This window comes from Gracilinanus agilis, chromosome 1 (assembly GCF_016433145.1).
Source record: "Gracilinanus agilis isolate LMUSP501 chromosome 1, AgileGrace, whole genome shotgun sequence".
NCBI lineage: Eukaryota > Metazoa > Chordata > Mammalia > Didelphimorphia > Didelphidae > Gracilinanus > Gracilinanus agilis.
The window spans coordinates 569,571,228-569,595,907 of NC_058130.1; the positions used below are offsets into that span (position 1 = coordinate 569,571,228).

At 33.5% G+C, this 24,680-nt stretch overlaps 1 protein-coding gene across 1 annotated transcript in view; it reads right to left on the reverse strand.

Moving 5' to 3' along the window:
• TMX3 (thioredoxin related transmembrane protein 3) overlaps positions 1 to 24,680 on the reverse strand; it is a 93,714-nt gene that overhangs the window by 17,558 nt on the left and 51,476 nt on the right. Inside the window, exons 7-10 of the mRNA XM_044683317.1 lie at positions 17,456 to 17,533; positions 14,480 to 14,546; positions 10,654 to 10,752; positions 5,288 to 5,345 (exon numbers count right to left, since the gene is read on the reverse strand). Coding sequence (XP_044539252.1) covers positions 5,288 to 5,345; positions 10,654 to 10,752; positions 14,480 to 14,546; positions 17,456 to 17,533 — 302 coding nt within the window. The remainder of the gene's footprint in view (positions 1 to 5,287; positions 5,346 to 10,653; positions 10,753 to 14,479; positions 14,547 to 17,455; positions 17,534 to 24,680) is intronic.

The following is a 24,680-nucleotide window of genomic DNA, read 5'->3' on the forward strand; positions in this document are numbered from 1 at the left end:
ATACCCAACTATCCTTGCATCATCTTAGCAACCACCTTTTCAGGGAGAACATCATAAAGTCTAAGCAAAGATTTTGTCTCTTAAGAATACATTTTGGAGGACAATAAAAGAGAATTTCTCTAAGACACTAGTTACCTCTCTTAATGCTAACATCATATTAGCTGGTTTTGGAGGTAAAGAGGTAGTGTTGTCATCATGTCCCAATATTCAATAATATTAATACTATACCACAAGTCCTTTTTTTTTTTTTTCATAATAACTACCTAACCATCCCTTCTTTCATCCTATGGTTTATGGCAGTGATTCGCGAAGTGGGCACCACCGCCCCCTGGTGGGTGCTGTAGCAATCCAGGGGAGCAGGAATGGCCACAGGTGCATTTATCTTTCCTATTAGTTGCTATTAAAATTAAAAAAAATTAATTTCCGGGGGGCTAAGTAATATTTTTTTCTGGAAAGGGGGCAGTAGGCCAAAAAAGTTTGGGAATCACTGGTTTATGGAGTGGGTCTTTTCTTTACAACTTAAATTACAATTTTACGTTCTCACCCTCTAAGGTCTTTTTCTTTATTAATATAGTTAATCTAGCCCTTCTAATTTGGCAGTGGTGTATCTGTAATCTGCATTCAGAAACATAGTACAGTAATAAGGTCAATGGTAGGAACTTCATGAAGACTTAAGATTCCTGGCTCCACCTCTTGATAGGAACTGGATAATGCACTTAATTTGTAAAATGAAATAAAAAATTATTGTATCACTTTCTTCAAAGAACTATTAAAGGAATGAAGTAAAAGAATACATTGTAAAAAAAAGTTTTATATGATAAAAAGTATCAAATAGAACTTGAAATGATTTTTAAAATTCCTCTGGTCATGATCATGTTGTCCTTGAGAATTACAAGAACCATTAATTGGCCTAAGATATTTGGTTTCTTCTTCTTAAAAAGCTCTTTTGCAATGAGGATTTAGTCTTGAGTTGGTAGCTATTCTGCTCATGGCCTCTATCAGTATAGCCTGAAGTTGTGATAAATATATTAAATCCTCTCACAGTAATCTAGTCTGTGCTCTATGGGGAAAACAATGCAAGATTAGTCAAATCCCCATTTTCTTAGGGTTAAGCAGAGAAACCAGGCAAAATTTTTCTTCTTTCTAAGCTCTGTATCCCTTTATAAAGTATAGGATATACATAATGAAAAATCCTGAGATGATTCCAATGGCTAAGAAGATATATTTTTGTTTCTGTCAAAACAGAAATAAAGTTAGTGTGATAGTTCCCTAGTTTAAAAACAGAAATTACTCGAAGAGGCTTTTTCTCCCCTTTTTTAATTCACTGAGTATTTAACACACTGATTAGTTTATTTCAACTGCCTACAGAGCAGATAGCAGCAGTGTACAGACAGCAATGCTAACAAATTAATTAATACCTATTTACTTCCACAGAATATAAAAACACTGCCTCACAAAGCCTCTGCTTCTAGGCACTAAAAATTTACCAGTTATATGCCTTTCCCCTTTTTAGTGTCATTTCAATAGATAAAAACTGACTGTATTTAGTGATGAAAGGCAAAGGCTCACTATTCTTTAAAAAGAAGTATCCCCTTTCCATAAGGAACACAGTATTAAGGACAACAAAGCTGTGGATTAATGCCTAGAATGGAATGTGTAAGGTAAAGCTTTCATTTTGACCAAGTGTAAGGTTGTGACAAAAAGCTCTACTTCACCAGTTGTGGGAGAATACCTAACAAAAGAAACTTGAGGCTTAGAGATCTTATAAATTTATATAAGCTGCAGGTCATAAATACAGAGAAAAGTAGTGAGATTGTTTTCCAGAAACAAATTTTTTTGGAAATAAAAGGGCTTTCCCTCACCAAGCAAAGCCTTGGGGTTTCTCAATAAGCAGCTAAGTCATACTTAGTTTTCTATTATTGGTGAATTATTAGAGACACTAAGCCATAAGATAACATATTGATTCTGATACTCCATCTAAAGAGAACAGAATTTATAGCCTGATATTATAGGGGAAAGGGAGGTATGAGCTATTTTCTTCTAGGCTTAATGAATATCAGTGTTAGAGGCAGAGAGATCTATTCAAAAGAACACATAACTACACATGTCCCAGCTGAGGCTATCAAGCCTTCCAGAGACTCAAAAGTACTGTAGGAGATGTCATTTAAGATAACAGTATAAAACCTCAATTATTGAAGGAAAAAATGCTCACTGGAATAAGTACATTTGAGTTTTTTCATGAATCCATGACTAAATAGGTGTCACGACAAAGTCAGTTTTCTCAAAACTTGTCTGTCTGTGTTTCTGTGGTACATTAAAAAGAGAAAAATAAAATATTAAATTTATGTAAAGATAATGATATTTGAAGATAAAGATAATTAAAATTGAAGCAGACAACTGCTTTTCAAAGAGCTTTTGACTTCTGGGCTAAGATGGCCACAGAGGAAGCAAGGGGCTTCCTCTCCTCACCACCTACTGATATAAAAGCACCACAAAAGGACAAAAACCAAAACCAGACAAGTGAAGAGGCTCTTCTGTAGGGTGTAGCCTTGAAGGAAGGCAGGGTTTGGGCAATTCTACATTATAAGGGGGTAGAATTACTCCTACCAAAGTGTGAGCTGATCACACCTCCCCCACTCCACCTAGGGTGTCAGAGTCAGAGTGAGTGCAGGACAATCACTAGGTTCTCAGAGGGCTGGCTGAAGACACCATGGACTTACTACTGAGAGCAGCAAGACTTGGGACCCCAGAGGCTTAGGAACGCGGAGATTAGGCACAGAGATAAGGGCAGAGAGGGGCTGCACGCATCAGACAAGGCAAAGACTGAAAAGTGGCCTCAGGGCAAAAACCTGCTCTCTGTAGCTCCATACAAAGACCTGCCAAGCCTTCTCACTCAGACTTCTGACAGGGAAGGGAAGAAAGAAATAGTACAAAAATGGCCACCAACATCCAGGAACTACAATCTGCAACTACCAAAAAAAATAGAAAAAGAACCTTGACTCTGGATAATTTCTATGGAAAAAACCCCATACTTCAGAGGAGACAGCAGAGGACAACAAACAAGCACACACATCCAAACCTTCCAAAAAAATGGACATTGGTCAAAAGCTCTTGAGGAGTACAGATTTGAGATTATGAACCAAGTGAGAAAGATAAAAGGAACTTGGCAAGAAAAGTGGGAAATAGTTCGAAAAGAAATAACAATTTAAAAGACAGAATTTGCCACTTGGAAAAAGAAGCCCAGAAATCAAATGAAATGATAAGTAAATTGGACACCAGAATTGACCTGTTGGAAGCCATGAAAAGCAGGATAGAACAAACCAAAAAGGAAAATCAAAAGATCATAGCTGAAAACCAGTCTTTAAAAATTAGAATTGGGCAAGTAGAAACTAATGATCTCACAAGACAGCAAGAATTAATAAAGCAAAGTCAAAAGTATACCAAATTAAAAGGAAAAATGAAATATCTCACTGAGAAATGAAAGACTTGGAAAACAGGTCTAGAAGAGACAATTTGAGAATCATAGGCCTACCTAAAATCCGGGAAATAAAAAGAAATCTTGACATAATTCTACAAGAAATTATCCAAGAAAGCTGCCCTGATATTCTTGAACAAGTGGGCAAAATAGACATTGAAAGAGTCCATTGATCATGCTCTACATTAAATCCTCAAAAAACAACCTCCAGGAATGTCACTGCCAAATTCAAAAGCTTCCAAGCTAAGGAGAAAATATTGCAAGAAGCCAGAAAGAGAAAATTCATATATCAAGGAACACCAATCAGGATTACACAGGATCTGGTAGCCTCTACACTAAATGAAAGCAAGGCTTGGAATATGATATTCAGAAAGGCAAGAGAATTGGGTCTACAACCAAGGATCACCTACCCATCAAAACCGACTATATACTTCTAGGGGAAAGTATGGGCTTTCAACAAGATAGAAGATTTCCAAGTATTTGTAAAGAACAGAACTAAATGGAAAATTTGATGTCCAAATACAAAATTCAAGAGAAACATAAAAAGGTAAACAAGAAAGAGGGAGAAAAAAGTTTTTTAAGGGCTTCAGTAAGGTCAAATTATTTATATTCCTATATGGAAAAATGATGTTTGTAACTCTCAAAACTGTATTAACTATCATAGTTATTAGAAGAATAAAACAATTTGTTCAGCCATTCCCCAGTTGAAGGGTATCCCCTCATTTTCCAATTTTTTGCCGCCACAAAGACCGGGGCTGTTAATATTTTTGTAAAGTCTTTTTCCTTATTATCTCTGTGGGGTATAAACCCAGCAGTGGTATGGCTGGATCAAAGGGCAGGCAGTCTTTAAAAGCCCTTTGCACATAGTTCCAAATTGCCTTCCAAATCTTGCCATATCCCCTCTAACATTTATTACTTTCCTTTGCTGTCATATTACCAGTCTGCTAGTTGTGAGGTGGTACCTCAGAGTTGTTTTGCTTTATATTTCTCTGATTATAAGAGATTTAAAATATGCTTTCATGTGTTTATTGATAGTTTTGATTTCTTTATCTGAAAATTGCCTATTCATGTCCCTTGCCCATCTATCAATTGGAGAATGTCTTGATTTTTTTGTACAACTGATTTAACTCCTGATAAATTTGAGTAATTAGACCTTTGTCAGAGTTTTTTTTTTTTTTAAACCCTTAACGTCTGTGTATTGACTTATAGGTGGAAGATTGGTAAGGGTAGACAATGGGGGTCAAGTGACTTGCCCAGGGTCACACAGCTGGGAAGTGTCTGAGGCCGGATTTGAACCTAGGACCTCCTGTCTCTAGGCCTGGCTCTCAATCCACTGAGCTACCCAGCTGCCCCAGAGGTTTTTACTATAAAGATATTTTCCCAATTTGTTGCTTCCCTTCTAATTTTGGTTGTATTGGTTTTGTTTGTACAAAACCTTTTTAATTAAATGTAATCAAAATTATACATTTTTACATTTTGTAATATTCTTTATCTCTTGCTTGGTCTTAAAAATCTTTCCTTCTCATAGATCTGACTGGTAAAGTATTCTATGTTCACCTAATCTATTTATAATTTCCTTCTTTATGTTTAAGTCATTAACCTATTCTGAATTTATCTAGGTGTAGGGTATGAGATGTTGATCTAAACCTAATCTATCCGATACTGTTTCTAGTTTTTCCAGTAGGAGCAGGGTGAAAGGAGGGGAGGGAAAGAACATGATTCATACAACCATGGCAAAATACCCCAAACTAATTAAATAAATAAACTAAAAAAAAAAAAAAAAAAGAACTACATCTTTTATGAATACCATACCTGGTATGTTCGATTGTTGCATTTTTCCCATCAATAACTGCTATGATAATAAGTTTTCCTGAAATGAAAAGAATATGTTAAATTTATCTAAATTCTCTGTAGCTGATGTGACTTTATATTTATGACATACTTTTTCATATCTACTGAATGAGGAAATGAGTTAAGTAATGTGTCTAAAATCCAAACAAAATTGTCTGATTCAAGTCAGACATAATTAAGAGATAATTCTCATTTCAAGCAACTATATGAAATATCATTTCTTAAAAACAGTGAAATTTTACTATGAAAGGCCATTTTTTTTTTTGAGCAGCAAAGGTATGGGGAGGTGGTGTGTGTGTGTGTGTGTGTGTGTGTGTGTGTGTGTGTGTGTGTGTGTATAAATTTTAACAGGAAATATACTACACAGTGGATAGAGTGCTGGCCTGCAATTAATAAGCCCTGAGGTCAAATCAAGCCTTGGACACTTATAAACTATGTGTTTCTGGGCAAGTCACTTAATCTCAATCTGCCTTAGTTCCCTATCTGTAAAAGGAAGACTATATAGAGCCTACCTTTTAGGGTTGTTGTAAGAATCAACTGAAATATAAGTTATAAGGCATTTTGTAAACCTTAAAGGGTTATATAAATGTTAGCAACTGGATTAGATTGGATTGGATTAGAAGATAGAAAGGCAGGAAGGAAGGAAGGAGAGAGAGAGGGAAAGAAGGGAAGAATATTTAAAAAACATTCAAAATGCATAAATAAGAGCAGAATGGAGTTCAGAAGTAGACGCCTCTAAATTGAATATGCTACATTTATTAAAAACAAACCAGATGAATGTAATAGATTTTTGTGGTTTCATATAATCCCCTTTTTCTATACTTCTTTACCACTCAGTGTATGTTTGAGTGTGTGAGTGTGTGGTGATGTTTCCTGATGTTTATCAAGTATATGATAATGCAAAAGAAAATTAAAGCAAACTGTTGGAAAATAAAAAATAAGTAAAACCATTAAGATGTAAATGAGACTAAAATACACCAAATGATGCTGTAAAATTTTAAGTATATCATAGAAAAATAAGACAGAATAAAAGAGTGCTGAGCTAAGAAGTTATATGTAACCTACTGTGCACTACTCAACTTCTTTTATGGCAGTGCCACCAAATACCACCCTAACCTTAAAAAACATTTCTCTCTAACAATAACACACAAATATAGTCAGAACAGTTAACATTTATTAAATCACTAGGCAGAATAGAAATAGAAATGAAAAGAATTTTGCAACTCTCAAGTTTTTCAGCTGTTTAATTCACATAAAACATCTTTTCATTCAATTCTCCACCAATTTAAATAATTTCTTCCATGTGTAAATGTGAAATTTGGGAAATGCCATCTAAAAAGTGTATATATTTCTATGGACAGGGGAAATGTATCAAAACTACATTTCCCGTGATCCAACATGGTCCAACTGGTTTCCGTTTCCGGGTTTTTGGGCTTGGGGAGGCCTAAGTCTTGATGCAGGGAAGAGTTTATAATCTCCTGGGTTAGGAGGGAGTGGTCTCTTGGCCAGCAGATTTGGGAGGAGACAGGAGACAGTAATGGCGAGGGCGGCGATTTTGAATGCTTACAAGCGCGTGGTCTAATGACTATCTATCAGCATGGCTTTAATTAAAATACTAATATATATATTTATACCAGCCTTTATCATTTTTAATATTTATACACGTCAAGCTTAAATATAAAAATGAATGACATACCATTTTATGATTTCCTTACAATAACCCCATTAGATAGTTGAGACCATGGGAGTGATTTGCTGCTTAAAGTTACACAGTATAAATGCGACAATTTGCAGTTATACGCAGGTCCTTCAGACTCCAAGACCACTTAGTGTTTTTCTCTTTATACTAGAATGCTTTTCCATTCTTCCACTAAAGCTTCTCAAAATATATTCTAGACCACACTGACAATTCCTTCCTGAATCTATTATGTTTAGTTCACATGATACATAATTAGACTACTTTGTAATTTATTCTTTTCTATTTTTCCTACTTTGAAATACTTTTTTCTCTACTTTTCTCAGTTACATGTGAAAACTTGGAAAATTAAAATCATTTTCCTAGTGTCACAAGACTTAAAGAGTTAGAAATTATCTTAAAGAGCCTATATTCCAACTACCTAATTCCTAATTTTCCAGATCTTTTGCCTCAATTACAAAATTCCATGAAGGTGTCTGGAACAATGAAATTGGAATTCAAGCAACAGGTTCCTGACTGATGATAAAAATATGAGTATAACTAGCATATAGCTATAAGTTGGATAAATGAGTTTTATAAGAGTGTGATCTTGAAAAAAGCAGAAGGCTGAAGACTAGTTAGGAGGAAAGGAGCAAAATAAAAAATTCTTATAGTTGGAAGGGACTTTAGAGGTCATTTGATTCAACTCAACCTGAAAAGAATCCAGTCTGTGACATCCCTGGACAATATTGTACATACGCTATCTGAAGATCTTTAGTGAAAGTAAGTGTGCTACCTCTTGAGAAAGGTCATTCTACATTAGTACAGATCTAATTATATGGAAATTTTCCTTCAGTATCAAGTCTAAGAGAAAGAAAAGTTGCTGTAAAAGAAAGTACAAGTAAGACAAAGTATGGTTCAAGCACAGATTGCCATCTGCACCAACATGGTTGCATTTTCTCTTTATACCTGAATACTTCTCCATTTATTCACTAACTTTTCAAAATATATTTTAGAGCATACTGCTGGAATCTTTCTGAATCCATTTTATTTAATGCATATGACACATAATTGGTCTTTGTACTTCACTTTTTCCTATATCATCTTTTGTTTGCTATTTGCTTTGGTTACATGTCAAAAGTTAGAAAAATAAAACCATCCTCTTCAATATATAATTCATTTTTCTTTTCTGTAACATTCTTCCCTTGATTCCTTTCTCTTTTTTTACTACAGGCTTCTCAAAGGAATTCACAAACATATTTGTTATTATTATTAACACGAGATAAAAATCTTTTTTTTAAACAGGCTTCTCAAAGGAATTCACAAACATATTTGATATTATTATTAACACGAGATAAAAATAGTTACCTCCAGGAAAACATAACATATGTCCCAGGGAAAGGTTTCCTATATTCTGCACTTTTGAATGTCAGGGTCTCGCAGAAAAGAGCTACTAAGGTATCAGTTTGGTATTTGGCAGGTCAGAGTCTCAAACAAAAATGCTTTTTAGATTAGATGTGTAATTAGATAGATGCACAACATATTATAAAGTACACTGCATTTGGAGTCAAAAGACTTGGATTCAAGTCCTAGTGCTGAAATTCAACAATCTGGTGAGAATGGTAGTTACTCAAACTTAAGAAAGGGGCTACTTTCTTCATCTCTAAAATAAAGATAATTAATATTTATAATTACATTCATGTATACTTTGTGAGGAAAGTGCTATGTAAACGGCAAAGTACAATGTAAATATGACATTATTATACTCTTAAAATGTCAACAGCTTTCTTTTAGTAAGGTAACAGAGGTAAGGCATAATCTGCTCAGGCTACTATACCTCTGAATCAAGATTTTTAAAACCTTTAAGTTAAAGAGGCAGCTATAGCTTCAGGAGTTAGGAGCACTATTCCTGGAGTACTGAGGAAAAGCCTCAGATATGACATTTCCTAGCTGTGATTCTGTTCAAGCCACTTCAACTCTGTATGTCTAGGAGTGTTATGACCAGTAGGGGGCTTAGTGGTATTTGGGATAACTCAGATGAAGTCCAAACCACAGCTTGATATGGGAATAAGATTTGTTCCCCACACCAACTGGGCTAAGCCTCCTTTAAGAGTGAGAATTCTCTTGCTAACCACAAGCCTTAGAGACCAGTCTCTGGTAGTCAGTTAGGTAGAAGGTAACCAGGAAGTAGAATGTTGATTCCTGAAACCTTTGGTTATATTTAAGGGTTAGCACTAGTTTGAAATGGCTATGACCAGTTAAAGATGTTATCAGGATCTTGTCATCAAAGTAAGTTGTTAGCCTTTTAAGGATCACTATAGGCATAGAGATTAAACTGGGTTTAGTTAGTAAATTGAAGGGTAGGTAAATTGGGAGAAGAGTAGGTGATGGATACCCTTAAAAATCTTGCGTAAAGTGTTGTAAGTCTAAATAAATATTGAAAATGAAGATGTTCCCTAAGGAACAGAGTTCAAAGGACTTTGGGGTTCTCCCTCTTACTCTGGACCTATTTGGTGCTGAGCCCAAGGCCATGAAATCCCTGGGTCAGATGCTGTTGAAATTCTTGTTGTTTGTTGAATAATCTTGAATGGAAATAAAGCTTATTGACTATGCCAATAAAAGGTGTCTGACATGGCTAGCAATAAAGGTTGACCCTGCCTGTCTGCCTATATCAAAACTTCCCACCTCCCGGGGCCCAAACTGTCACCTCCTAGGGCCCAGACTGTCACCTCCTGTCTCCCTAACCCAAGGAGAAGAATGAGTCCCTGAGGGATCTGAGGACCTCAATTTATACCCTGTCTCTAACTGTCACCTTGGCACATGCCCAGGACTGCTTTGGCAGGTTCTGAGTTCCAAAGTGGTAAACTGCTTTTTTGTACCTACAGAAAATGGCTGCCCATTTTTGTACATTCCAGGAGGCAGCTAAGTGGCTAGTATAGAATGGCTGGAAGGTCTGTGTACAAATCTGTCCTCAAACACTTAATAGCTGTTTCACCTTAGGCTTAACCTCTTATTGTCTGGAAAAAGGATCCACTGAGAAAGGAAACAACAAACCACTCCAGTATTGTTGCCAAGAAAGCCCCATAGGCAGGCATGGTCCATGGAATCATGAAGAGTTGGATACAAATAAAGGACTGAACAACAATCCCCCTCTCACTTCTGAATCAACTATAATGTGTAAAAGGTGACAACAGACCATCAAAACATTTTTTATACAAAGTTTCTTCTTTGGCTATTTATTTATCAATGTACTAGAATTATTTTGAACTGTCAAAAAGAGTTTGCTAAGTATATTGTCCAATTCTATAAAATATAGTTATCTGTACAGAGCTAATTCTAATTTTCATTTTATAAAGCCAATAAAAACAACTTCTATTCCAAAGGAAATAAAACTAGGATTCAGATGGTATAATAAAAAGAGAGCTGGATTTCTAGTCAGAAGGTCTCATTTTGAATCTTAGTTCTACCACTTACTATGTGATGTTCCTTAATTAATGTATATATATTCTCTCAATGTTTCTGCTTTTTCATGTGTAAAATGAGAAGACAGACCAAAAGACTGCTAAGATCCCCTTTGGCTCTAAGTCTAAAACTAATTTTCTCAGAATTATTAAATCAACAAAAATATATATGCTGCAGTTATATATTTTACCTGTCTCTGTAAGTTCATAGAGGGTAAAGCCATCCACAGTAAGATAATTCTGAAATCGCTCTCTGTTGACCCAGGATTTAAGATCTCCATCTTCATATTCTTTAAAAAAAAATTAGGATGAGAGTAAGCATATTTTAATTATTTTTAACATATACATTTAAAAAGGAAACAAAATTTAAAAAGGTGAAAATATACTTTACCATTGTTACCAAAAATATGTTTCAAAATATCTTCTTACTTAGAATGTCATTTAATTAAAAAATTAAAAAAGTAAAATGCGCTTTTAATTATCTACCTTCTGAGGTCATAACTTAAATAAAAAATTTTTTAAAGATCACTTCCTTTTTATTTACTAAAAAAAGTATAATTTTTAAAAGCTCATTAAGAAACTAAATTACATCACAATTAAAACTGTGACTTTTAAGAGTGATAATATTCCAATATTTCAGAAATGCAGAGCACAATACAAATAACTTCCAACTAACTTCTAGAAAGACTATGTGAGATGCTATGCAAAACAACAAATGGAAATTCATACAATTATGGGAAGAGTTGTATGAACTAAAGCAGAATTAAATATGCAAATCCAGAAAACATTTGATGCAATAAAACAATGTAAGGAATAACAATCAAAATGAAACTGAAAGCTGTGCAACTAAAATGACTAAGCTTCATACTGGAACAGTAATGAGAAAATATAATTCTCTTATTCTTTTGCTCAAGGGAAGCAATAAAGTTAGGGAACACAGAATAAACTATCAAACTTAGCAATGTTCTGGTTAATTCTGCTGAACTATTATACCTCTTTTTCCTCCCTATTTTTTACTAAAAGACAGTCTGCTATATCAGGAAGGAGAAAAGATTTATTCAGAAATGAAGGTAATTATAAAACCTCAATTCATCCCTCCATAATTAATATGGTAGCAATGAAAAGTTCAATCATGATATCAATTATTAATCACCTCTTCATTTATCTTCATTCCATCAACATTTTTTTTTAATTTGCTACTTCCAAGATACTATGTAAGCACTCAGGATATTATAAAACATTTACCTTCCACCTTGGAGTCAATACTGTGTATTGGCTCCAAGGCAGAAGAGTGGTAAGGGTAGGCAAGCAATGGGGGTCAAGTGACTTGCCCAGAGTCACATAGCTGAGCAGTGTCTGAGGTCAGATTTGAACCTAAGACCTCCTGTCTCTAGGTCTGGCTTTCAATCCACTGAGCTACCCAGCTGCCCCCAGATATACATATTTTAAAAAAGACAATATTAATTATTCTCAAGGAGCTTATAGTCTTTGTTAGAAGGAAAAAGTGAAATAACATCTATATTATATATATTTAGGAGTAAAAAAGCATAAAATAATGTGCACAAAGAGATAAAAATTCTACCTGGAAATTTTAAACAAAAAGAACATTTAATTGAGGGGATCAGAGAAGCTTCCACAGCAAGTGGTTCTTGTGATAATTCTTGAAGGATAACAAGAATTCTTCAGCCAAAGCAGGCTGACTTTAAACCTGTGTAACTGGGAAGGGAGAATAGTTGGAAGAAGGGGATGAATTAGGGAGAAAGAAAAGGACATGTTAGGAAACCTATCAATTGGTTGGAGATGTCTTTAAAGAAGAGATCAGGGTTACAGATACAGATATTTAAGTCATCAATATAGATATAACTAAATATAAAAATCCAATTGTGATTACTAAAGAAGAAGAAAAAGAAGTGGGCCAAGGATAGAACTTTAGAGCAGTGGTATCAATAATTAAACAGAAATGGGAGCAACTAATTTGTACATAAGGATTCTTAAGGGTCATATATTAACTTAGTTTTAAAATACAGTATTATTTATAGGAAAAGCTAAAGCTGTGGAGTCCATTTGAGTTACTGAGAAGAATCAACAATCTAAAACATGAAATGTAGTATCCTGTTCAGGAGATAACAGGACCCAAAGCCAAGATCCCTTCTGATCATAGTGTATATATAGGTTCTAGTCCTTTCTCAAAGTGAAGAAGAATAGGCTAAGTGAGGATTTTAACTGAGTAGAAAGCTAAAAATAGGGGAAAAATCATGATAAAGCACCCTGGAAGCCTAGCAGAGAAGCATGAGAAGCAGCCTAAGAGACTTCAAAGAAGATCTTGGGAAATACAGCAGTAAAAGGTCCCTGAAAGTGTACTTCTCCACTTAGAGATTTTATTGACATCCATTCTTTCTAATGATGTAGCATGTATTATTGGGAGAGGTGCCTTTCTTGCTACCTTTCTTATTATAACATTTCAGTCGGTGCCTCTGTTTCAAGCTGATTGTCTCCAGGCTATATATCAAAGGTAAAAACATCAGTGGAGGCTGGTGAGCTTTAACCTTAGGGATGTGTACCAAACCAATATCTGTATTAGGGGTAGTAGTTTCCTGAGGAAATCCAAAATGCAAGTTTAAGTTGGGGGAATAATCCAAAGGGGTACAAAAAATAAATTACTAGGGGAGAGGGTTATAGGTGAATATAGTCTGGTCATAATTTTATCCAGATAGAGTACTTCTGGTTTGGAAAATCTATTAACCAGTGTAGATAAGAAATTTTTCTAACTTGGTTACAAAGAATTGTCTAGAAAATCTATAGAATAGGTGATTTTCCCATAAGTTAGGAACACACTTTGAACCCAGATCTTCCTAAATTAAAAGTTTACCCCCCAAATCAATAAAAAAAAATGCTGTTGTGTAAAGAGAGATAGATTGACTGTTGAAGATAATATGCTCAAACTATATAAAAGGTGAAATCTTATAGCAGGCTATCTTTCAAAGAAACAACCTCCAGAAGATTCCAAATTGAATTATTTACAAAATACCTCGAAAATTCAAAACAGTATTTTATATTGGGGATGGGGAGATCATATGAAGAAAAGAAGGAAAAATGGGACAGAGAAATCATTTAGATAGCCACCAAGAAAAACTAGGTTTAAATACAATGTCCTTCTTTCTACTAAAAAACTAAATAGGGGGCAGCTAGGTGGCTGAGTATATTGAGTCAGGCCCAAAGATTGGAGGTCCTGGGTTCAAATCTGACCTCAGAGAAGTCCTAGCTGTGTGACCCTGGGCAAGTCACTTAACCCTCATTACCTAGCCTTTACCCCTTTTCTGACTTGGAACCAATACATTTTATTAATACCAAGATGGAAGGTAAGGGTTTTTTGAAAAAAATAAATAATAAAAAAGTAAAAAAGTAAATGTTAGGAAGAATTCTTGTGGGAAAAAAAAGTTAATTTCTGAAGCATTTTTGATTACTGATTTGTCATCTTGTAGTTCTTTAAATAGAAAATCTGAAAGTGTATATTTCTATCATAATCTTAGAATTAACCTTCCTATTTATATGAAAAATATGTCAATATATATTCATATTAATTAGGCTATCATCAAATAAGTGATATAATAATTTTTTATTTAAAAATTCAAAATAGCGTTAAACAAAGCTTAAATAATAAAAGCCTATGGAATTGTGCAATTAACTTATTCATGTATTAAGTCATATTCTTCAAGTGAAGTCAATCACTTGACAACGTTTAACTCTTCCACTCCTTTTCCCTGTGTATCTTGTAAAAATAATATTTGATGGGTCAATAAATAAAAATAAGTAAGCAATTTTTTAAGGCTTGTTAAATTTTGTTTCAAACCACAATTCTGTTAAAGCTAAGTTATCTTTATATCTTGCACTGATGAAATGGAATTTGTATTTTAAGTCTATTCAATTTATTGGGATTCTGAAGAATTTTTTACATTTAGAAAAAAATTTATTCTAATCAAATTGTGTTATAAATTACATGCAAAATTATGTACTTACCATCATATACAAAATAAGTTTCATCTTTGAAAACAAGAACAGCAGGCATCTCATTCAGGGTTACATACTAAAAAAATCAGAAATTTCAAACCTTAATCATTGAAAAAATTTGTGACTATCATTTCACAACTATTAAGAAGAGCTCTTATTATCAAAAAAATTTTGAAGATCTACCAAAAGAAAATCAATTTAAATTCTGTGAACATCTCATCACTCAATCTAACTTACCACTTTACAAATTTGCATACAATTAAAAATTTTAGTGGCAATAGTCAATGATGGGATGGCTATAGAAAAACAGGCATTAGTAATATACTGTTGATGGAACTGTGAATTGGTCCAGTCATTCTATAAAGAAGTTAGTAATATGTTAAGAAATAGCAACAATAATAGCTAAAATTTATACACCACTTTAAGGTCTTTAAAGCATTCCATATTATCTCATTTGATTCTCAGAAAAGGAAAACTAAAGCTAAGAGAGATTAAATGACCTGCTCAGAATTAAAAACTTAGTAGATGTCAGAAGGGAGGATTTGAAATTGAGTCTTCTTGACTCCAAATTAAATGTCCATATCCTTTTGACCCAGAGATACTGCACTGTGAAGCTATACCCTAAGAGTCAAAGATAGAAAGAAAGTGTGTGTGGGGGGAGGAAGAAAGGAAGAAATGAAGGAAGGAAGGAAGGAAGGAAGGAAGGGAAGAAAAGAAAAGGAGATGCATATTGAGTGAGGAAAAGACTCAACACTGATACATATAAATGTAATGCAATATATGGCACTGTAAAAAATGATGAGTGAAATGAATACAGAAACTTATAGAAAGATTTATGAAGTTTTATAAAAGATTTATGAAATAAAAGTTAAGTAAATCATACTAAAATATATACATATATAATTTTTAAAAATGTCAAAACAAAACAAAACAAAATTTTAAAAAACCAATATACATAGTAATTGAAATTTCCACAATGGAAATAGAAATGACATTAACATAAAATTGAACACAAAATGTAATCATGGCCAAGCTCTCTGAGCAATTTTCTCTTCCCCTACCTCATTTTTTATTCTTGTATATGGATGAATTGCTTGGTATGTGCTAAAAGATTTACTGAAAAATGAACATGATATAAAAACAAAGATATCAATGATTTTTTAAAAGATGAGATAAATCTTGTCAACAACTATTATTTTGTCATATTATCACTTTGTAAGTAGCTAGTAGCTTATATAAAAATAACTGCCTTTAAAATAACTCTAGGATTATATTTAAATAACGATGCAGTAATAAAACAATCAAGGGAAAATATAATTTTACAGATTTTACCTTGCAAAACTGTAGCATAATGAGAAGATATGTGTAAATTTTGAGGGGTTTTAGTTTTGTAAGATAAATGCAAAGTTCGTTGGGTTTTTTTTAGTGATGTAGTAAATTGAATGGGAATTAAATCAACTAGTGCAACTTTTTAAAGAACTTTAATAAAAAGTTTTGCACTGAGAAAAGTCACTTAAAAAGTTTTTTGTAAACTGATCATGTCTCTACAGTCTCTAACTACAGTCTCTAAAAGTTTTCAATAGCTTAGGATTATTATGCCTATCATCAAGATGGTTATGCAAAATATCAATAAAGTTTTTGTTTTCTTGTCTTTTAACAAAGTTGATTGGAGGACAATTTAGTCATAATAAATATTATTTTCATCATTGACTCTTCTTATATGATTGTAACTATATTTTTCTAGGGAAAAAAAAGAGTCCTTCAAATATGCCTAAACTATTTTTCTAGATCTTCCCTTTAACCCACTATATTCTAATTTTCTTTGTATATCTCCTTATCTCCTCCCCTAGAAGATTATAAGGCACCTTGAGTAGAAAAAAAAATTGGTACTATTTACAGTCTCAGCATTGAGGGTATTTGTTTACATAGTGTGTGCTTAATATTGAACTGAACTTTACTAGTTGTTATAAAATGAATATTAAGTACACTGCAAATATAGTAACAACTAGTAAATTTCTAATAAAGTATTAAAATATAATGTTCTTAAAATAAATCATGAATTTTAAATATGAAAAGTCTAAAATTATTATAATTTTTTAACTTGAGAGTGAACATACATAGAGGATAGAGATGGACTTGGTGTTAAATATAACTGGTCTAAACCTCATCTCTAACACATACTGGTTGTATGACCCTGGAAAAGTCACTTACTTTTCAGTGTCCTCAAGCAACTTTCTAAAGCTATAAATTGCAGAATAGTTCCTGATCTGCTTTGGTAGACAGTTTCCTTTTCAGGAAACTGATAAAATAATAAGTCCGGACCAAAAAAAAATTAGCCTGGAAAATAAAAACTATGAGTTAACATAATATGAATCTTTCTCTCAAACATTATTTCTGTTGAAAATGTGGTAGTTCCTAATGTAATAGATGCTTGGATATAAGTTCTGAGTCTAAAATCACAAATTACATTGTCATTTCTACCTTTATTGTCAACAATTTATCTCTCTGTACTTTATTCATATTGGTCTGTTTTCAAAGAACTTCTGAAATAATATCTATGTAATCCATTATGTATGTTGTGTGTGTATATACCCATAGATATATGTCTACGTGTACTGAGTATATGTATAGATATACATATAATCAATGAAAGTTGAATGGAAAGAATACATTTAAAACCAAATAGCTGATTTGCTGAGAATGGCAATGTATTGATAGCTATGATGTGAACAAGCTGGTTACTAAAATTAATTTTATTTCTAATGTGTGATTGGTTAATAGTCATATCTTACTGTATTTTCAACTACCATTTCTGGGTTCTGTGAAGATGGGATTAACTCTCCCCTACTGATTCTTCTCAATACTCAGGATATCTTTATTCATAATACAACTTAAGAATTCAGTCCAACAAAAAAGTTGCCATTACAAAAAAAAAAAAAATAAGCTCATTAAAAAAGCTATAAAATGTATTAAAAAGTCACATACCTCAGGTATAACCTCTTCTGAGGCTGAGAAGAAGTAGGTATAAACAATTAATTCGGAAGCGACTTCTATGTATTTCTCCTATAGAAACATTTATAATAGAAAAAAAGAGTATTATTTTGTATTTTTTTGTGGGTACATAGAAACTATATGTTAAAAGATATTACTATTATAAATTACACTAAGATTAAAGTATAACTAGGTCTTCCAAATGATTACTTTTTAAATACTCATTTTAATATACTGGTTAGGATACGAGAATATCAAAATTTCCATCCAAAATAGCATTTAAAAAATTAAAACAACTGAATTATTACAATGATCTTCATGATTCATAAAACACATGCCAAATTTACTTCACTTTAATCCCATTTTCAAATTCATAATCAGTATTTAAGTCAACATAACATGTATATTTAGAGACTAATATTTACTTAACTCATAACAGAGAACAAATTCAATCTAACAATCTAATACAGGAAAGAAGGACATGAATCAAGAGATTCACAAATTGATTTAAAATGAATTGGACAGCAATGATACAGGAAAATTCTGAGGGATTTATGAGAAAGAATGCTATCCACATCCAGAGAAAGAACTGTGGGAGTAGAAACACAGAAGAAAAACATTTCCTTGATCACATGGTTCGATGGGGCTATGATTGGGGATGTAGACTCTAAATGATCACTCTACTACAAATATTAATAATATGGAAATAGGTCTTGATCAATGACACAGGTAAAACCCAGTTGAATTGCTTACTGGCTATGGGAGGGAGACAGAGGAGGGGCGGGAAAAAATATGAATCATGTAACTATGGAAAATATTCTAAATTAATTAAATTAATTAATTACAAATAAAAATAAAAAATGAAATGGATGTATAGTGACCATCACAGTCATTAACCACATCACTGCAGATAAACAACTAAGAAGATAATATTTTAGTTTTTTAGAAAGTGATTCATCTTTAAAAAAAGTTGTCTCCTGAATTCAAGTATGGTACCACCCTCGTAGTAAATAGCCTTTTACTATCAAAATGTTAGGCATACTTTGCTATAAATGTGAGATAATAGATCTGCCACAAGTCCCATAGATTTATAAGACCCAATTATCCATGCATTGTTTTTCCAAAAAAATAACTCCATTACAAGCCCTAAGCATTAACTCATCATCAAATCAAACAGTATTTACATATTCTGACCTATGATCTTTTCAAATAGGGGAACTGGTTCCAATAGTGCTAATTATCATCTAATCCAGGGGTCGGCAACCTTTTTGGCCGTGAGAGCCATAAACGCCACATTTTTTAAAATGTAATTTTGTGAGAGCCATAGAGTGCTCAGTGTGTACTCCTGTAACAGTGCCTGAAAAAAAAAAAATTGACTTTATGGCTCCTGCAGAAAGAGCCAGATATGGCCCTCAAAAGAGCCAGATATGGCTCGAGAGCCATACGTTGCCGACCCCTGATCTAATCCTTTGCAATTTTTATCACTTTCCTTTGAAAACTCTCAGAGGGTGACACAAAAAATGCTGTAAACTGTTGTTTGGATATCATCATTTCTTAGAGACAAATGGAGGTAATGCTTATCAATTACCTCTCACTTTTACTATTGACTCAATTTCTTTCCTGGTCATCATAGGATTGAATTGCTCATAAACTTCAACCATCTTCCTCAGTAAGGTTTTGCAAAAAAAAAAATTTTAAACCCATATTCACTTGTCTCCATCTGGGAAAGATGTCAGATTTCGGGGGCAGCTGGGTAGCCCAGTGGATTGAAAGCCAGGCCTAGAGACAGGAGGTCCTAGGTTCAAATCCGGCCTCAGACACTTCCCAGCTGTGTGACCCTGGGCAAGTCACTTGACCCCCATTGCCTACCCTTACCAATCTTCCACCTATAAGTCAATACACAGAAGTTACGGATTTAAAATTTAAAAAAAAAAAAAAAAAAAAAAAAAAAAGATGTCAGATTTTGCTGGCTCAGGCAGTTTCTGAGCGTTTCTTTGTTATGGGGATTCTTTCGTAGTACTTAAAATTCTGTAGAAAATAGTGGTAACTGTTTTCATGGTTTTTTTTTTTCTTCATTTGTTTTCTGAAGTTAATACATAGTACAGGCTGTAGATGTTCTTGCACACATTATCATATTCATATCCTTCCCTCCCCCTCTCCAAAATTGTTGTCAGTTTTGACTTTTGTTTTAGAAACTCAACTATAAATTTATTCTGATATGATGAACACATCAGTAGTCAGCCATTGCCTATCAGTGCAATCAAAGTCTTTTATTGAATTACTCTTCAGTGCTTGCCATGTCCAGTGCCTTCTGATCCTTTTTTTGAAAAAAATATTCGTGGTACAAAGTTGTGAAATTTCTTTGCCATTTCCGGGCTATTGGTTTATTTCATTCTTAATCTTAAGTCATCTTTCCCAGTGTATTTTTTCACCATTTTCCCCATGCAGATCTCTCCACCGAAGTGACCAGAGTCCGAGAAACATTTGATACTGGAGTATTTTGACAAGTTCTTTTAAACTCTGAGCCAGTTAAGTGGCATAGTGGAGAGTGCCAGGCTTGGCATTGGGAGGACCTGGGTTCAAATCTGACCTCAGACACTTCTTAGCTTTGTGACCCTGGGCAAGTCAGTTAGCCATATTCTTGCCCTTCTGTCTTAGAGTTGTTACTAAGGCAGAAAGTATGGGTTTAAAAAAAATTCTTTTTCTCCTCATCCTTTGCATCAGATTTAACAATCAATATAAGCTGCAATTACATTTAAGATTTTCATTTTGGGTAATGCTCATGATAAAGACCACAATTTAAGATGTTCAAGCATCCTACTGAAATCATATTTCTTGTGGCCTTTGAACATATCAAACCAACTCCATTAATTTCATTATTTTACTATTCAAGGAAAATTGTACTCCCATTTGGATTATTTTTTCTTTTTTATGTTTTCAAGTTATAATTTAAATGAAAATACCAAGTGACATAAAAAGAAAAACTATTTTACTAGATTCTTTTACTCTTTCTAGTTATCATTTAATTTCTATGAAATCTTTTCTACCCCTACCAAAACTCTATAAAAATTTTATCTCAAAATTTATTAATGACTCTCTTAAGTTCTTCTCAACCAATTGTATCTCTGAGTTAAAAACAAACTCATACTTAAAATATTCTTCTTAGATGGAAATGATAGAATGTTTCCTGGTTTTTCTCTTATATCCTGAACTGCTACTTTTTCATACCCTATCAAAGTTCCCTTTCTACATCTTGCTTTCAACTCTGGAGACCCCGCAAATACATTTAGAACTTTGATGTTTTCTCTCAACGCTCATTCAGGATACTATCCTATATTTTTGGTTACTTCCTAGGTTTGCTCTACCTCAAAATCAACTAACTCATGCCTGTTTTAGTCAAATAATAGCTGGTATGTTGAAACCCAAGCTGTTATAAGTATAACTGATCTAATGTTGGTATGGAGTATTGATAGCCAACTGGTAATACCCAGCTGTTATAATCAACTAAAACTGTCATGGATTAAACTATTTGCAGGCTGTTGATGGAAAGCCGGAATCAGCTTAATACAACTCTTATTTATTTCTAGTAGAAGTAAGGAAAGAAATATAGGAAATAGGAAACTAGGAGTTAGGAACAGGACAGGAATCTCTTAACCTTATTCTAATATTTCTAAATAAACCCTCTCTCCCAAAACTGGCTTGCTTTCTTTATAGCTTCTTCTTGCCTACAAAGTAGACCTCCTTAAAATACTCTAAGCTATTTATAATAATATTTCTATCTAATTAAACTATGCTATTAACTCCTAAAGTAATATATAAAACACTCAGCTTAGTCTGTTTATCTCCAACTCTCAAAGTAAAGGTCTAAAAAGTTACTAATATATCTTCTTTCTCTGAGAGACTGACCCAGCAACCTGCTTCCAAGGAAGTCAGAAAGACTGGACCCAGAACTCCAACTGCCTCTTTCTTTTATCAATAGGCCTCTTAACATGATGGAGGGAGAGAGCTATCTGCTCTGGTTTCTTAAAGGAGACAGCGTGATATTTCTAAACCTTCCTTTAACACAACATTTTGGCTCTTTATGAGACAGAATAAACTAAATAAAACTCCTTATAATAACATGCCCTAGCTGTGTGATCCTGGGCAAGTCACTTAACTCTCATTGCCTAGTCCTTATTGCTCTTCTGTGTCTTAGAAGCAATATACAGTAAAAAAATCAACTCACGAATCACTAAATTAATTATCCTCTTACCTCTCCCTTCTTACAAACAGGGTATCTCTTATAATTATTTTTTTCTCCATTTTTTTTAACCCTTATTTTCTGTCTTGGAGCCAAAACTCTGTATTGGCTCCAAGGCAGAAGAGTGGTAAGGGTAGGCAATGGGGGTCAAGTGACTTGCCCAGGGTCACACAGCTGGGAAGTGTCTGAGGCCAGATTTGAACCTAGGACCTCAGGTCTCTAGGCCTGGCTCTCAATCCACTGAGCTACCCAGCTGCCCCCTCTCCATTTTTATCAATGACACCATCACCACTATTCTCTTACTCACCAAAGCTTGAAATCACAGAATTATCCAACTCCTCTTTCATCTCTCACATTGTCAACAAGCTTGATCATGTTTCTCTTTGAAATACTTATAAGATTAAACCTTTCCCCCTTTGTTTGCTCAGAAATCAAAACCAAAATTTCCATACCACCATTACCTTGCAAACTAAATTACTAAAAAAAGATTCATAATTTCCTACAATCAGAATATCCAGAATTTCTGATATACTTTGTATACAGATATTAGACAAATCTCTCTAAACTATCAATTTTATTATATAACTCCCATGTTCAAGAATTTGAACTGACCTGTTCAAGAAATAATCTTGTACGAATGTTAAGTCTTGAATTGAAACTGTTTTTGAGACCTCTCCCAGACTCACACCCACCCTTCATATGATAATCTACATCTGTATTATAGTGGGATAAAATTTAATCCCCAAATGGTCAGAATTTCAAAGGATTTTGGAGACTATCCAAATCCAACTTTGAACCTGAGAAGAAATTCCTCTATAGTACAACATATTGCTATCACCCTTTGCTTGAAGAGACTCAATTTCTTCTCATGACAGCCCATTCCACATTTGGATAGCTCTAATTGATAGGAAGATGTTCTTTTAAATGACCAAATACACACTTCCATACATTACTGCTAGCCTAGTTCTGCCCTCTGGTACCAAACTGAACACACTTAAATATTCTTCATGATCATAAATAAGAATTAGGAAAAAGATGAGAGGTTATCTCTAGTTCAATTTCCACATTTTATAAATGTAAAACTTTAGATTTTTCCCTATTAAATTTAATCTAAATAGATTCAGCCTAATTTTTAAAATTTGAGATCTTTTTGTAGCCTTAATCTGTTATCCATCAGTCATCTCTCTGTGGTTTATGTCATCTACTTTCATTTATAAATGTTCAATAACTATCTTTAATAAAATATTTTAAACTTTTGCCAGGAATTAAAATCAAGTACATTTGTCTATAGTTTATAGATTCATATTCTTCTAATAATCTATCTTGTTTTGAAAATTAGGACAAAATTTGCCCTTCTTCAAGTCTACAAAATCTTTCTTTATTTCTACAATCTTTCAAAGATCACTAATAATACAAGAGCAAAAATATCTGCCAAAGACTTTGCCCAGAGACTTATTATTTGGGTCCAGTTTCTTGAATTCATCTCTCTTATTATAAGCCTACTTCTTTCGAGTGTCAAATTATCATTCACCATCTTTGGTATTTCCCTTCTAACTCAAAGATTATTTTCTGTATAAAAGAATATAGGTAAGATAGTTCTGGATTCTTGCCATTATAAATTATAATTATATGGAATTATATGGATGTATATATGGAATTATATAGATGGAATATAATGTGTATAATTAGATGGAATTATATAATTTTATCTTCCCCCAAGTAGCAATCCTATTCTTCCTTTTCTCCAATATGTCTAAATGAAAAATAAAAACAAAGATTTACCTTTTTGTGCCTCATTTTGAGCTTTTTGAGTGCTTCTGATATGATCTCATCTTGCTTTTTTACATATATATATGATAAAACCTTGCCTTCATTTTTTGTACATAACTTTCAAATATCTAAGTTGGTCAATAAATTCTGATTTTCAGTTTTTAAAAACTATTCCTCCCTAATTCTTTTTGCTTTATATTTTCAGAATTTTGTTCTTGAGAGCTTTTCAGCTTTTCCTAGTTGACATTCTCTGTAGAATTTTAGGAGATTGGATTATAAAACCTTTGAAATCTTCATTTTTTTAAAAGCTAGAATAGATATTAAAGCTAAGCCCTAGCTTTCCTTGACTTCTCATCACAAACTCTGAAATGGAATGGCCACACCTTACTTTCTCTGCTTAAACAACCTATTGTTCCTTGCTAGTGAGTGTCATTTCTTTTTTTTTTTTTTTAAACCCTTACTTTCCATCTTGGAACCAATACTGCATATTGGTTCCAAGGCACAAGAGTTGTAAGGGCTAGGCAATAGGGGTTAAGTGTCTTACTCAAGGTCACACAGTTAAGGAAGTCTCTGAGGCCAGATTTGAACCCAGGACCTCCCATCTCTGGGCCTGGCTCTCAATCCACTGAGCCACTTAGTTGCCCCAGTGTCATTTCTAAAATAGCAGTTACCCTCACTGGTTCCTCCACCTTTTTAAAGGAACAATTATCATTACAGCAAACCATATATTATTAGCTTCAGTTCTAGTCATTCTTTTGATTTCCAATTCCAACTACCTAAAGATATTTCAAAATGGATGGTTCATGGATATCTAAAACTCTACATGTCCAAAAACAAAATAAAACCAAAAAAAAATTCTATTTTCCCCATAAAACCTATCTCTCCTCTCTTCCATTTTAGTCAAAGGTATCACTGGCCTTCCAGTAATCCACATTTGTAATCATGGTGTCATCCTTCATTCCTCACTCTCACTGGAACCACAGAGCAAAAAGACTGGTTAAGTCCTATCATTTTTATAATACTAGCTCTTGCATAAAGGCCCTTCTCTATACTCTCACAGCCACCATGTCAGTTGAGGTCCTTATAATACATCTAGACTATTGCAACAGCTTCCTAATCATTCTACCAACTTCAAATCTCTTCCTTATTCTAATTCATTCTTTACATAGCAGCCAAAATGATTTTATCAAAGCAGGGGAAGGGTGAGTA